General features: G+C 37.0%; 1 protein-coding gene across 2 annotated transcripts in view; it reads right to left on the bottom strand.

The window, feature by feature from the left end:
- Positions 1-14,037, bottom strand: part of LOC112858929 (A disintegrin and metallopeptidase domain 3-like) — a 115,854-nt gene extending 101,817 nt beyond the window's left edge. The window contains exons 1-3 of one of the 2 annotated variants that reach the window (XM_086703638.1): positions 13,906-14,037; positions 13,300-13,379; positions 3,357-3,412 (exon numbers count right to left, since the gene is read on the bottom strand). In XM_086703638.1, coding sequence (XP_086559764.1) covers positions 3,357-3,412; positions 13,300-13,379; positions 13,906-13,963 — 194 coding nt within the window. In that variant the 5' untranslated portion in view covers positions 13,964-14,037. Of the gene's footprint in view, positions 1-3,356; positions 3,413-13,299; positions 13,380-13,859 lie in introns of both variants that reach the window. The other variant, XM_086703639.1, reaches the window with a different exon arrangement.
- Positions 14,038-15,119: the final 1,082 nt, after the last annotated feature.

Genomic DNA, 15,119 nt, shown 5'->3' with positions numbered 1-15,119 from the left:
ACAGGTTTCTGACAAGCACAATTAAAAGGATAACAGTTTAGTTTACAAGTTTATTCATCCTTAGTAAAAATGTATACTTTTGCTTCTACACAAAACAATAAAAAGTCTGTTTTTAGTGAAGTAACAGAAGTAAGTAAGTCTGTTACTTAGTGAAGTAACAGAAATACAAATGATCATTCAAGGGAAAACAATATCCAATGTAAGGAAAATTAACAACAAAAGGGAAGAAGGCAAAACTTAAAAGCAAGTTCCAAAGGAAGTTGAAGAAATTGATTACAGAAAATAATCATTATTTCAAGAAAATTTAACAAGTTAAAGAGTTAATAAGCTTTCAAAGGAGACCATTTCAGAGAAAAAAAAAGACACTCAAACTAAAATAATGACAGTTAAAAATAAATAATTCAATAAATGCGTCAAAGATACTTTGCTGAGAACAGAATTAGAGGCCTAGTCAATAAAGAGAACAAATGGCTGAATAAATAATAAAGGAGATATATTTATTTGATTTATATACTACATATGTATTTACAATCAACTCATTCTGCACAAATCTGTATGAATGACTCTCAAATAAAAATGTTATGCAAAATGTTGCACAAAAAGCACAGCCTCAAAACCAGAGCTACACATAATCACATAATAAGTATCTATTGCTCACACTTCTGGGTCAAGTACAAGTAGCCTTAGCAGTTCTGCTAATGGCGGCCAGGCTTGCTCAATGGTCTGGTATTCAGCTGAATGTTGGCTGATCTAGAGATGATTAGGGCACCTTGGCTGTGCCCCACCTGTCTCCATCTCCCAGAAAGTTGGCCCCAGCATATTTTCATGGGGATGGCAGACAAACAAGATGGAGAGCAGGAACGCAGGGGAGCTTTTTCAAACCTCTGTTTGAATCAAGTCAGCTAAACATCTTTTTGGCCAAAGTCAGTCACATAGCCACAGAATGGGCTACATGATTTGCAGGGCCCGTGGTGAAATGAAAATATGAGGTCTCTTGTTCAAAAGTATTAAGAATCTCAGGGCAGCAACAGCAGAGAATGAAACCATGTACAGGGCATGTCTAACCATAGTGTCCTGGGGGACCACATACCCATGAAATTGGCCTTGCATAAATAAACTCATATCCAAGGGATGGGAGTGGGGAGGCTGAGGTAGATGTATATATTCTACCTCTTGATGACAGAAACTCAAAGTTATATGGCAAAGAGTGAAGATACAGGGAAAGGTAAAGAATTGGGGTCACTTTATTGGTCTACCATATTAAGATAAATTAATTATATAGAAGAGTACTGTGTCATTTGTGTCTATTTAAAGTAATAGTCAAAACATGATGATTCTTAATCTCTAGGCATACAGATGAATGATAAAATTATGGCAGAAGAATATGTATCAGTATCATATCTGTGATTAGCACTGGGGAGTGAAAGAACTGAATATATTTAGGCATGGGAATAACAGATTTCACTATTATTTGCCACATATGCTTTTTAGAAAAATACATAAATAAAATGCTTGCATGTGTGTCATTCATAGTGATATACATTATTCTCAGAATTTTCCTTTTTAAATTTTTAATCAAAAGAAAAAAGTCAATATAGAAAAATTAAGACAAATATAAACTATGGACTTTGGGTGATAATGATGTGTCAATGTGGAGTCATCAAATATAATGAATGTATCACTCTGGTGGGGCATGTTGATAATGGGGAGGCTATACATGTGTGGGGGGTGGGAGGCACAGGGTATACAGATACTCTCTGTACCTTCTACTCAATTTTGCTGTGAACCTAAAACTGCTCTGAAAAATAAATATTCAACTGGAAATAAGAAACTACAAATAGCTGATAACTGTTTAGAGAAGATATTTAGGGAAATACAAATTGACACGAAGATGTGATATAATATCTCAGCACATACTGCATGCTTTTGAAAATCTAAACTGCTACTTTCTTTCCAGAAACTGAAAATCTCTCTCAAAATCTTAATATAAAATATGAGTAATAAAGAAGGTTGTTGTGAAAATTAAATTAGTTACTACATGCAAATTGCTTAGAAATACACCCGGCAAATGGCATGTGCTCCTTAAATGTCTGTTACTTTTGTTGTTGTTGTTGTCACTATTATTACTATTACTCATACTTCTTGTTACAGAAACCCATTTCTTAATACCAACCCTACAAAAGAAAACCTCTGTTACATAAGAATTTACATACAAGGATGTTTACTGCAGTACTCTTAAGTGATAATTCCTTGAAATAACTTATGTGTCAATATTACATACTACAGAATGCTATCTATTAAAGAATGAGTTAAAATATATACATAGAGCCAGAAATTGAACATTATTAAATAAGACCTGCTAGCAGCAAAACTATTTCCAACTGTGTAAAAACAAACTTAAAAAAAATAGGTTTCTATATTTTTATTTAAGGGAAAGATGAAATTTAGATAGAAAATGGTAGAAGGGCACCTGGGTGGCTCAGTTGGATAAGCATCTGACTTAGATGCTGTGGATCATGATCTCACAGTTCAAGAGTTTAAGGCCTGCAACAGGCTCTCTACTATCAGCACAGAGTCTGCTTCAGGTCCCTCTCTTTGTCACTACACCCTGCTCAAAAATAATAAACATTTTTAAAATTTTTTAAATGTTTATTAATTTTTGAGAGAGACATAGTGTGAGTGGGGGAGGGGCAGAGAGAGAGGGAGACACAGAATCTGAAGCAGGCTCCAGGCTCTGAGCTGTCAGCACAGAGCCCGACACGGGGCTCAAACTCACAAACCGTGAGATCATGACCTGAGCCGAAGTCAGACACTTAACTGACTGAACCACCCAGGCACCCCAGTAATAAACATTTTTTAAAAAGAACAGAAAATTGTGGAAAGATACACATAAGATTATTAATACTGGTTTCCTCAAAGAGCAAAAGTGGGAAACAGAAAATTTAAGAGATTAAATTATATATTATACCAAGATAAGAAAAAAATTATGGCATATTTAGTTAAATGCTTAAAATCACATAAATATATAAAATGACATGAAGGCGAACAAAATTAAACAGGGACAGATAGAGTTATTCCTTTAATTATTGCTATTGTGGTTATATTTCAAGGAGTTACATAGAGTAATTTTAATTTACCTAATTACACATTAATATTTACATCATTAAATCAGAATTTGGCTCCAAAATTAAATTTAAAATCTCAAGATGAAGACTTGAAATTCTAATCTGACTTGAATCACAAAGATGTAACATGTTAAATATAATAGTCATGCTCTTGTTTAGGCTCAATTTAGGGTAGTGATTGTAAAACTTGAAGAAACTGAAAAGTATATGAAAAGAAGAATGGCCACTTACTGTATTTCAAGATGGAGAGTATATGTTTTCCTGTCAATTTTGATGGCATACATGACCTACAGCAAAGTATTCAGAGAGAAAGTAATAGAAATTTAAAATTCTTAAGTCAGAAGCCATAATTTTTTTAAATGTAAGTACTCTTTCATACAAACATAGATGGTATCACACACGTCTCAAAATTATATATACATGTATGTTGCTACCTTTCTTCAATCTCATCATGTATGACAGAACAAATAATTAAATTTCACTAAAACTAAGGAGGCTAAATGTATTTTAAAACTAAGAGCATTGGTCATTAGCATTTATTGTCATATGAAATTTTACTTTGAAATGGGTACATTTAGGAATGTTGGGTAATCTTTGAAGACACTTGAATTTATCTTTTTTTTAATGTTTACTTGTTTTTAAGACAGAAAGAGCACCAGTGGGGGAGGGGCAGAGAGCTAGAGGGAGACACAGAATATGAAGTCAGGCACAGAGCCTGACACAGGGCTTGAACCCACAAATTGTGAGATCATGACCTGAGCTGAAGTCGGATGCCTAACCAACTGAGCCATCCAGGCACCCCTTAATTATCTTTTTTCTACTTTACAATTTCTAGCCCAAATAAATTAAAAATTAAAGAATATAACACAGGTTGTGGGGAGCTAAGATGGCAGAGTAGTAGGAAGACCCAAAGTTTGCCTTATCATTTGAACACAGATAAGTATCAAACATTCTGACTACCCAAGATATCCATCTGAAAACTGACAGACCAAAACGCACAACTAGAGGGAGAGAAGAGACCACATTGTGGAAGGTAGGAGATGCAGAGACCTGGTTTCCGGGAAAATGGATTGCAGGTGCTACAGAAGGGAGGGAGACCTGGTTACAGAGAGAGGAGAGAGAGAGAAAGACAGAGAGAAGAGCACATAGGGGATCATACAAGGAAAACAATTCTCCCAAAGCCAATGACTGGAAAAATGAGAGGGGGATTTTCCTGAGTTTTTACAACCAGCAAGGCTCAAAGACTGGAGTTTTAGAGTTTGCTCCTGTGGAGAAAGAGGGAAGATGGCCCGGGCTCAGACAATCTGAGGATCTCCTTAGGATGCACTGAGAGAGACAATCCCACCCTCTTGGACCACATCGGGGACAGGTGGCATTGGCTCTCTGGGAACAAAAGAGCTGGTGAGTGCCATTGTCCTCCCCTGCCCCTCAGCATAGGTATGGGGACACCTGCTGATGGAAGCTAACCTGGACACCTGCTCTTTGCTGTGTTTTGCTCCAAACTCCACACCCCTGCACTTTGATGGGACTGCCCTTCTGGGACAAACCTGCATCAGTACAAAAGCAGCAAGACCCCCCCACCAAAGGACCAGCACAGGTGCACACCAGGCCAGGTCCCTAAAGTTTGGAGTTTTAAAACTCAGCTGCCTGACTGGGATAGAGCCCAAAGTGCCCCACGCTGCTGTTGGGGCAGGTGGCCCAGACACAAACAGGGTCAAGACAGCAATCTGAGGGATGCCTGGGACACACAAAGGGAGATTGTTCACCCTTCTGGAAGGGCTTTCCAGACAGCAGCAGGTACAAACTCAACCTCTCCGGGGATGATGGAGCTGGCTAGAGCCATTATTCTCTCCCACTCTTCTGCATAAACTTAAGTAAGCAGTACAATGCCAACACTGGCAGCCTAAACCACTTACACCCCAACCCCCTACAGATGCTGCTTTTCTCAGGCAACTGTGCCTGAGACCAAGAGCAGTGAGCCTTTCCCCCAGAATACCAGCACCAAACCCCTGCATGCACTATGTCTACTGACCACAGAGTTATGCAAAGCTTCAGCTCTTGGAAATAGTATCAGGTCTCTTTCAATAAGCAGACCAGAGCACACCTAGTTAAAACTTGCCACATTCTGGCCAAGGTCCAAACACTCCCCACTGTAGGCAAGGAGAAGGTCTACCAAGGACTAACGTGAGGGAAAGAGCAGCCAAAACACAGCAGCAGAGTGGATACAGCATACACCAGAGACACTTCCTGAAGTGCCAGGCCCTGAACAATATATGACTTCTTCTTCATAAAGCCATTACTCTTAGGAGCAAGAAACATAACAGAAATCCTAACACACAGAAGAAGACAAAGACCTAGACAAAATGACAAGATGAAGGATTTCATCCCAAAAGGAAACAACAAAAGGTCATACCCAGGGATCTAATCAAAACAGATATAAACAATATGCCTGATCCAGAATTTAAGGCAACAATCATAAAGATACTCACTGAGCTTGGGGCACCTGGGTGGCGCAGTCGGTTAAGCGTCCGACTTCAGCCAGGTCACGATCTCGCGGTCCGGGAGTTCGAGCCCTGCGTCAGGCTCTGGGCTGATGGCTCAGAGCCTGGAGCCTGTTTCTGATTCTGTGTCTCCCTCTCTCTCTGCCCCCCCCCCCCCGTTCATGCTCTGTCTCTCTCTGTCCCAAAAATAAATAAACGTTGAAAAACAAAATTAAAAAAAAAAAAAAAAGATACTCACTGAGCTTGAGAAAAGCAGAGAAGACACCAGGGAGTCCCTTACCACAGAGATAAAAGACCTAAAAACTAGTCAGGCCAAAATGAAAAATGCAATGACTGAGATTCAAAACCAACTGGATGTAATGACCACAAGGATGGAAGAAGCAGAGGAATGAATGATACAGAAGATAAAATTATGGAAAATAATGAAGCTGAAAAGAAGAGGGAAAGAATACAACACAGGTCCTCTTTTCAGAATAAAGGAAGCATCGCTACTCTATCAGAAGTGCTACCCACAGTCTTCTCCCTGTTCTCTTTGGGAAATTGCCTCAGCTAAAAAGTCACACCAAGTCACAATTTCCAAGTTAATGAGAAGCCCAACTCCAGATCTTGATGAACCATGCCAGCTTCACACTTTGCTGAGAGTCAGTTGAGTCTCTGTCTCCCCATTCCTTCTTCCTCCCGTCCTGTCCACAGAGGCTCATCAAAAGAGCATACCCTAATAAACTGCCTTCACAGGAATTTTCTCAAAGACTGCATCCCAAAGAATACAATCTGTGACATCATCATAAAACATAACACGTTCTTCATGGCATAACATACGGTTAATGCCAGAAATTTTCCCACATTTGCAAAAACATGAATTTTGTCACTGGTTGCAGTTTTCTGCATAAGTCATTTTAAATCTTGTATAGTGTTCAGTCTTTTGTAACCCTACAGCTCTTGAAATAGGTGTGTTGAAATCTCCCCCAAATTTTGTGGTATTTCTTTCTCATTTTTTTGCCTTAGTTTTTTGTCTTAGGAGCTCTGTTGTTAGGTACAAACACATTTAGTATGGTGGTATCTTCAGGATAAATCAATCATGTTACTATTAAGGTACCTTTTATCTCTAGAAGTACTTCTTTATCTGATATTATTATAGTTGCACCAGCTTACTTTTGATATTTCAGGTTTTTAAAAATGTTTTTTAAAAAATGTTTCATAATCATTTAAAATATAAAGATGCATTCTGAGGATAAAATCAAGTTTCAATTTTCAGAGATGTACTAACATAAAGATGCCTCTCAAATAATTTATTTCACAATAGGTATTGTTAACAGTAATTGTCTAGATGCAAACTAAACGGAAAACAAATTGATTTAAGTACTACTCCTTTAGTAGCTCTCCTCTTTCTATTGTTGAGAATAAATCTGTATAATTTGCCTTCTACATTCTGGATATTAGATAGGTAATGACATCACCATATATCCAAGGTACTCAAAGCAAAAATATGGTCTATGTAATAGCTGGTCTCTGTCTTACTATTTAAACCCTACTTTTTTAATTTTTATTTTCTTAATTTTTTTATATTTTAAATTACTGAATAAAATGGAAATAATAGACACTCCTGTGTTACTCTGATCCTAAAATGGAATGCTGTAATGTGTAAAACATTAAGGATGATTTAGTTATAGATGGCTTTGGTTGGTGCTGTCCTTGTTCCCTGGATCCATTTAAGCACATTGAGGCTATTCCATTCCAAAGAGGAGTATTGTATGTGTATTTGGTGAATATGTATGTGTGAATGTGGAATAATTATCTGAGATGTTCTTTTGGATATGTTCACTGATATTTGAAGTATGCTAGTGTGGTAGGTTAATTTAATAAAGTTTTCTAGTATTCACACATCCTTCAACAGAGAGAAAATCTACATGGTCATAAAGTTCTACAATTATTTGCTACTTTTACTTTTTAAATATTTTAGTTAAGTGAAAGAACCTATCATTTCCTTTTCTGATACTTTATTTGATCTCTATCAAAGGTACATTAATATTTTAAAGCATTATTAAGTGATCTGAAGGATTAACTTATGTTCTTCCCGTGTTCTAGTCTCCAAAAAAGGCACATCATCTTTCCCTGAATATTGTCCAAAAAATTAAAACCATTTGACTAGTAAGATTTTCTGGCAATTTATTTAAATTATTAATTCATAATTAATTCATAAATAACTTCATGATTATAAATATAATCTATAAGCAGATATTGTATTTCTACCTGAGTCAAAAAAATGTATTTGGGAAAGAAAAAAGAAAACCAAATATCAAGATTGCAGACTTACACCAAACCTATAAATAATTACAAAAATTAAAAATATGAGTGTGCATATATCTAAAAACAAATTCAGTTCAAATTTACTATCTTTAGAAACTGAGATAGACATTCATTCACCTTCTCAACAATTCTCTGTGCTATCTATGAGTCCCAGAAGAAGAGAAAGGGGGGAAGAAAATTTATTTGAAGAAATAATAACTGAAAACATCCCTAATCTAGGGAAGGAAACAGATATTCAGATCCAGGAAGCACAGATAACTTCCAGCAAAATCAACAAAAGCAAGCCAACACGAAGACATACTATAGATTTGCAAAATATAGGGATAAAGAAAAAATATTAAAAGTAGAAAGACAAAATAAGTCCTTATTTTAAAAGGGAAGACCCATAAAGCTAGCTAGAGATCTCTCCACAGAAACTTGGCAAGCCTAAAGGGAGTGGCATGATATATTCAAAAGGCCAAATGGGAAAAATCTGCAGCCAAGAATACTTGACCCAGCAAGGCTATCATTCAGAATAGAAGGAAAGATGAAGACTTTCCCAGACAAACAAACCCCAAGGAATTCATGACCACTAAACCAGCCCTGCCAGAAATATTAAAGGATACTTTGTGAGTGTAAAGGAGAGACAAAAAGGGACAAAGACAAGGATCAGAGAAATCACCAGAAACAACACAAAACAAGTAATAAAATGGCAATAAATATATATCAATAATTACTCTGAATGCAAATGGACTAACTGCTGCAATCAGAAGACATAGGTGTCAGAATGGAAAATAAAACAAGACCCATGTATATGGTGCTTTCAAGAGACTAATATTAGTACTAAAGACACCTACAGAAGAAAAGTAAGGGGGTGGAGAAATATGTATCACCCAAATGGATGTCAAAAAAAAAGCTGAGTAGCATTACTTAGATAAACTAGATTTTAAAAGAAAGAATGTAACAAGAGACAATGAAGGGTACTATATCATCATAAAGGAAACAACCCAACAAGAAGATATAACAATTGTAAATATTTATGCACTCAACATGAAGGCATCCAAATACATAAAACAATAAGAAACGTAGAGGAACTAATTTATAATAATGCAATAATAGTAGAACACTTTAACACCACACTTACATCAATGGGAAAATCATCTAAATAGAAAATCAACAAGGAAATAATGGCTTTGAATGACACATTGGGTGAGAGGGACTGAAGAGATATATTCAGAACACTCCCTAAAACAGCAGAATATACATTCTTTTCAAATACACATGTTAACATTCTCCAGAACAGATCTCATATTAGGTACAAATCAGGCCTGAATACAAAAATCCTGAAACCATATCATGTGCCTTTTCTAACCACAACACTATGACCAGAAGTCAACCACAAGAAAAATGTGGAAAGAGCACAAATACATGGAAGTTAAAGAATATGCTACTAAACAATGAATTAGTCAACCAGAAAAGCAAAGAAGAAATTAAAAAAAAAAAAAAAAACACGGAAACAAATGAAAATGAAAATACAATGATCCAAAACCTTTAGGAGCAGCAAGAGTGGTCCTAGGAGGGAAGTACTTGACAATACAGGCCTACATCAGGAAGCAAGAAAAATCTCAAATAAACAACTTAACCTTACACTTAATGGAGCTAGAAAAAGAATAGCAAATGAAGCCTAAAACCAGCAGAAGGAAGGAAATAATAAAGATTAGAGCAGAAATAAATGATACAGAAATTAAAAAAAAAAACAAAAACAAAAAACAATAGGTCAATGAAAACAAGAGCTGGTTCTTTAAAATTGATAAACTTCTAGTCAGGCTTATCAAAAGAAAAGAGAAAAGAACCAAGTAAATAAAAATAGAAATGAGATTATAAAAATAATAACCAACACCACAGAAATACAAACAATTATAAGAGTACTATGAAAATTTGTATGTCAACAAATTGGGACAATCTGGAAGAAATGGATAAATTCCTAGAAACATCTAAACTACCAAAACTGAAACAGGAAGAAACAGAAAACTTTAACAGACCAATAACAAGCAAAGAGATTGAATTAGTAAACAAAACACTCCCAACAAAAAACCAGATGGCTTCACAGGAATACTCCCAACAAAAAAACCAGATGGCTTCGCAGGCAGATCATACCAAACATTTAAAAAGAGTTAATACCTATTCTTCTCAAACTATTCCAAAACATGGAGAAGGAAGAAAAACTTCCAAATTCATTCTATGAGCCAGCATTACCCTGGCTCATACCAAAACCAGATACCAAAACCAGATAAAGACTCAACTTAAAAAGAGAATTATAGGCCAATATCTCTGATGAACATGGATGTAAAAATGCTCAATAAAATTCTAGCAAACCAAATCCAACAAAACATTAATCATTCACCAAAATCACGTGGGATTTATTTCTGGGCTGTAAGGATGGTACAATATTCACAAATCAATCAACATGATTAATAAAATGTCACATTAATAAAACAAAGTATAAGAACCATATGATCATTTCAATAGATGCAGAAAAAGCGTATGACAAAGTACAATATGTATTCATGATAACAACCCTCAACAAAGTAGACTTAAAGGGAACATACCTCAACATCATAAAGGTCATATATGACAAACCCACAGCTAATTATCATCCTCAAAGGGGAAAAACTCAGAGCTTTTCCTCTATGGTCAGGAACAAGACAGGGATGTCACCCTCACCACTGTTATTTAACATAGTACTAGAAGTCCCAGCCTCAGCAATCACACAACAAAAAGTAATAGGAGGCATCCAGATTGGCAAGGAAGAACTAAATGTTTCATTATTTGCAGATGACATGATTATCTATATAGAAAAACCTACAAGATGCCACCAAAAAACTGCTAGAACTGACACATACATGAATTCAGTAAAGTCACAAGATACAAAATCAATGTACAGAAATCAGTTGCATTTCTATATACCAATAATGAAGCAGCAGAAAGAGAAATTAAGAATCCATCCCATTAATTTAAATGAAATTTAGCACCCAAAACAATAAGACACTGGGAATAAACCTAACTGAAGAGGTGAAAATCCTGTACCCTGAAAACTATAAAACACTGATGAAAGAAACTGAAAACATCACAAAGAAATGAAAAGATATTTCATACTCATGGATTAGAAGAACAAATATAGTTAAATATAGTCTATACTACCCAAAGCAATATACACATTCAATGTAATCTCTATCAAAACACCAATCACATTTTTCACAGATATAGAATGAACATTCCTAAAATTTGTATGGACCACAAAAAACACGAATAGCCAAAGCAACCTTGAAAAAGAAAAGCAAAGCTGGAGGCATCACAATTCCAGGCTTCAAGTTATATTACAAAATTAGAGTGATCAAAACAGTATGGTACTGGCACAAAAATAGACACACAATCAATGGGACAGAATAGAAAACCCAGAAATAAACCCACAATTATATGGCCAATTTATATTCAACAAAATAGGAAAGAATATCCAATGGGAAAAAGTCTCTTCAATGAATGATGTTGAGAAAACTGGATGGCAATATGCAAAAGAACAAAACTGGACCACTTTCTTACACCATACACAAATATAATTTCAAAATGTGTTAAAGATCTAAATGTGAGACCTGAAACCATAAAGATCCCAGAGGAGAGCACAGGCAGTAATTTTTTCAACTTTGACTAAGTTCTTTCTAGATACATCTTTGGAGGCAAGGGAAACAAAATTAAATTCATCAAAATTAAAAGCTTCTGCACAATGAGGAAGACCAACAAAACTAAAAGGCAACATACAGAATGAGAGAAGATATTGCAAACGACATATCTGATAATGGGTTAGTAACCAAAACATAACAAGAACTTAAACCCAACACCAAAAAAGCAAACAATTCAATTTAAAAATGGGTAGAAGACACAAATAAACATTTCTCCAAAGAAGACATCCAGATGGCTAACAGACACATGAAAAGATGCTCAACATCATTCATCATCAGGGAAATGTAAATCAAAACTACAATGAGATAGCACCTCACACCTGTCAGAACCGCTAACTGGCTAAAGAAACAACATATGTTGGCCAGGATGTGGACAAAGAGGAACCTGCTTACACTGTTGGTAGGACTGCAAACTAGTACAGCCACTGTGGTAAAACAGTATGGAGTTTCCTCAAATAGTTAAAACTAGAACTACGCTATGATCCAGGAAATGCACCACTAGTTATTCACCCAAAGAATGCAAAAATACTATTTCAAAGAGATACAAGTACCCCAATGTTTATAACAACATTGTCTACAATAGTCAAATTATGGAAACACCCCAGTGTCCATTGATGATGAATGCATTAAGGTGATACAGACACACACACACACACACACACACACACACACACACACACACTGGAATATTACTCAGCCATAAAAAAGAATGAAATCTTGCCATTTGCAAGGACATGGATGGAGCTAGAGAGTATTAAGATAAGCAGGTCAGTCAGAGAAAGACAAATGCCACATGATTTCACTCATATGTGGAATTTAAGAAAAAAACAAAAGAGCAAACTGGGAGGAAAAAAGAGAAAGAAGGGCAAAATCAAGAAACAGACTCTTAATTATAGAGAACACACTGATGGTTATCAGAGGGGGCGGAGGGGAGAGATGGGTAAATTGGTGATGGAGACTAAGGAGTGCACTTGTATGAGTACCAGGTGTTGGATGTGAGTGTTGTATCACTAAATTTACACCTGAAGCTAATATTACACTGTATGTTAACTACCTGGAATTTAAATACTTAAAATATAAATAAACAAAAATGGCACAAATAATATATATGTCACACAAATGTCACAGAAATTATACTTAATGAATTATTCATAAAAATCATGCTAATATTAAAAGAGCTTTACCATTGAAAAACATTCTGTGCTACCTAGATTTGACAATGTACATGCTTTATTTTAATCATATGAAAAATAACAGTACTTGCATTTTAACAAAGATTTATATATGTATATATGAGCAAATATAGGCATTCTTTATATATTGTCATTTTAAAACGACAATATAAATTTTATCATGACCTCACTTATATAGAATATTTAAATGTCCATATTTTGTAGACAAAAAGTCCAGTAGACTGTATATAACATTTTGTGTGATAAGGATTTGGGGCACTTTTTTCTGAGTCTGTGTTTTAAAAATATTTCATAATGTTCATTGGGAAATGAAGAAAAATCAAGACACTTGCTTTCATTCAGACAAAATGACACTTTAACACAGCAGTTAGAACACAAAATTTCAAAGGAGGGCTGATTTGGGTCACGCAGTCCAGTAAAAATAAAGCACTCAAAAAAGAAGTGATTTCTTAATTACATGCGTTTCTGAAACTTCACCATCGGTGTTTGTCTCTATCTTCCGTGGCACTGTAATTTGTAGAAGTGATGTTTCAGGATCTGCAGTAAGGAAAACAACTGTAAGCATTCCCCAGTGCCTGCCAGCATCCTTATTCTTCATTGGTCCTGCCACTTCACATCACTCTTTGAACTTCCACGAACTCATACACACACACACACACACACACACACACACACACACACACGCAGGCACGCTCCCACCACGGAATCAGACTTTGTGCATTCCAGAAGATGGGACGTGACCCTACCACCTTCCAGGGACACTTTGGGATTTGCTGACCTCCGCTCCAATAGGTGAAGAAGAGCTGCTCTGGGGACCCCACCTCCCAGAAGCTGCTCGCCCCCTCCTCCAAGTGCAGGGTCAGGCACGTGAGGACAACTGTCCCAGTCCTGTTCTGAGCCCTCCCAGCAGCAGGCCCCGCAGGATCCTGACTCTAGGCGGGCTCTGACAGGACGCAGGGCTTCCCCCCAGCCGGGCACAGGGTTCTGGAGCAAGCTTCTGGAGCCCGCCACGCTCACAGGCTCTGCGACAGGTGACCCTCTACGGAGCAGGTCCTACACTCACGATGGCCGGCGGAGGTCAGCCGGCCCAGGCCTGAGAGGATCAGCAGGACAGGCAGCATTGCGCGTCCTGCCGGCCTTGCCACGGTGATGGCGGTTGGCTGCGGAATGGCGGCCGTTCGCGCGCTTGGCCCTGAGCTCCCGGCCTGCAGGGAGTGGGGGCGGCGCGGGCGGCGGGGCCGTGGGGTGACGGGGCGATGGGGGGAGGGGCACGCGGCTGGTCAGCCCGCCCCGCCCCTTCTGCTGACCCGCAAGCACATCCGCAGTCCCGGGCGCCCACCCACTGCCCTGTGTGCTGTGGAGGCACATGGCAGCCTGACCGGTGCCCACGTGGGCTTGGGTTTGGGCTTTATTTTCCAAACGCGGACATTTGAAACTCATTTAGGGATTACATAAGAGTCATAAAGTAAAGTTTTCTCCTCTGGAAATGGACCGTCTGCTGGTGAAGTGCTTGGCTGTGTCAATAGTCCACGTGATCGTTTTCTGGCACAATAGCTGAATTACTGTAGTGAAGAAAAACAAAATGGAAATTCACAATATGGTTAGTAGCAGACGGTTGCCTGTTTCAACTGTAACTACTGCCAGAGTTCTGTTTAAGTCTTAGGTCGAAACAAATATACACACGTGCATTTTTACACAAATTACACAAATTTTTACACAAATTACACAAATTTCTATCTTAAATTTGTTTCTTAGAAAACTCTTTGTTTAAGGAAAGTAAATAAAAAGTTAAATATGAAATGAGCGTACGTATGTGTTTTAATCCCTCGGCATGGGTTAGCAATTTAAGTATCAGACCAAAAATAAAAACAAAAAACAATGTACAACTATTAAATGATCCTGTAAGAATTACTTTATTTTTCCATTATTTATTCCATGGTGTAGAACTTGAGTCCTTAGGAAAATATGTAACTAGTAAAAGGTTAAATGTAAACTTTTTTCCCCATCAGTATGACATTGACAGAACTTTAATTTTTTGTCTTAATATGCAAGTTGATGACCTGCATAATTTTGATTTTACAAGGATTTTCACCAACCAATTCTTGAGTTGTACTTTCATGGGATACTTCTGATCACATCCTTGCATGCAATATTTATCCACAAAATTAAATGATTGTGTTTTCTCAGATTTTAAAAGAAAAAATTTTTAAATGGAGAAGGCTAGACTTTAACAATATATATTCTATGTTCATGCTTTTCCTAAACCTAATTTTAGTG

The sequence above is a fragment of the Puma concolor genome, chromosome B1 (genome assembly GCF_028749965.1).
Source record: "Puma concolor isolate L17-30 chromosome B1, mPumCon1.1.hap2, whole genome shotgun sequence".
Classification (NCBI taxonomy): domain Eukaryota; kingdom Metazoa; phylum Chordata; class Mammalia; order Carnivora; family Felidae; genus Puma; species Puma concolor.
This window is presented reverse-complemented; position numbering and strand designations above follow the sequence as displayed.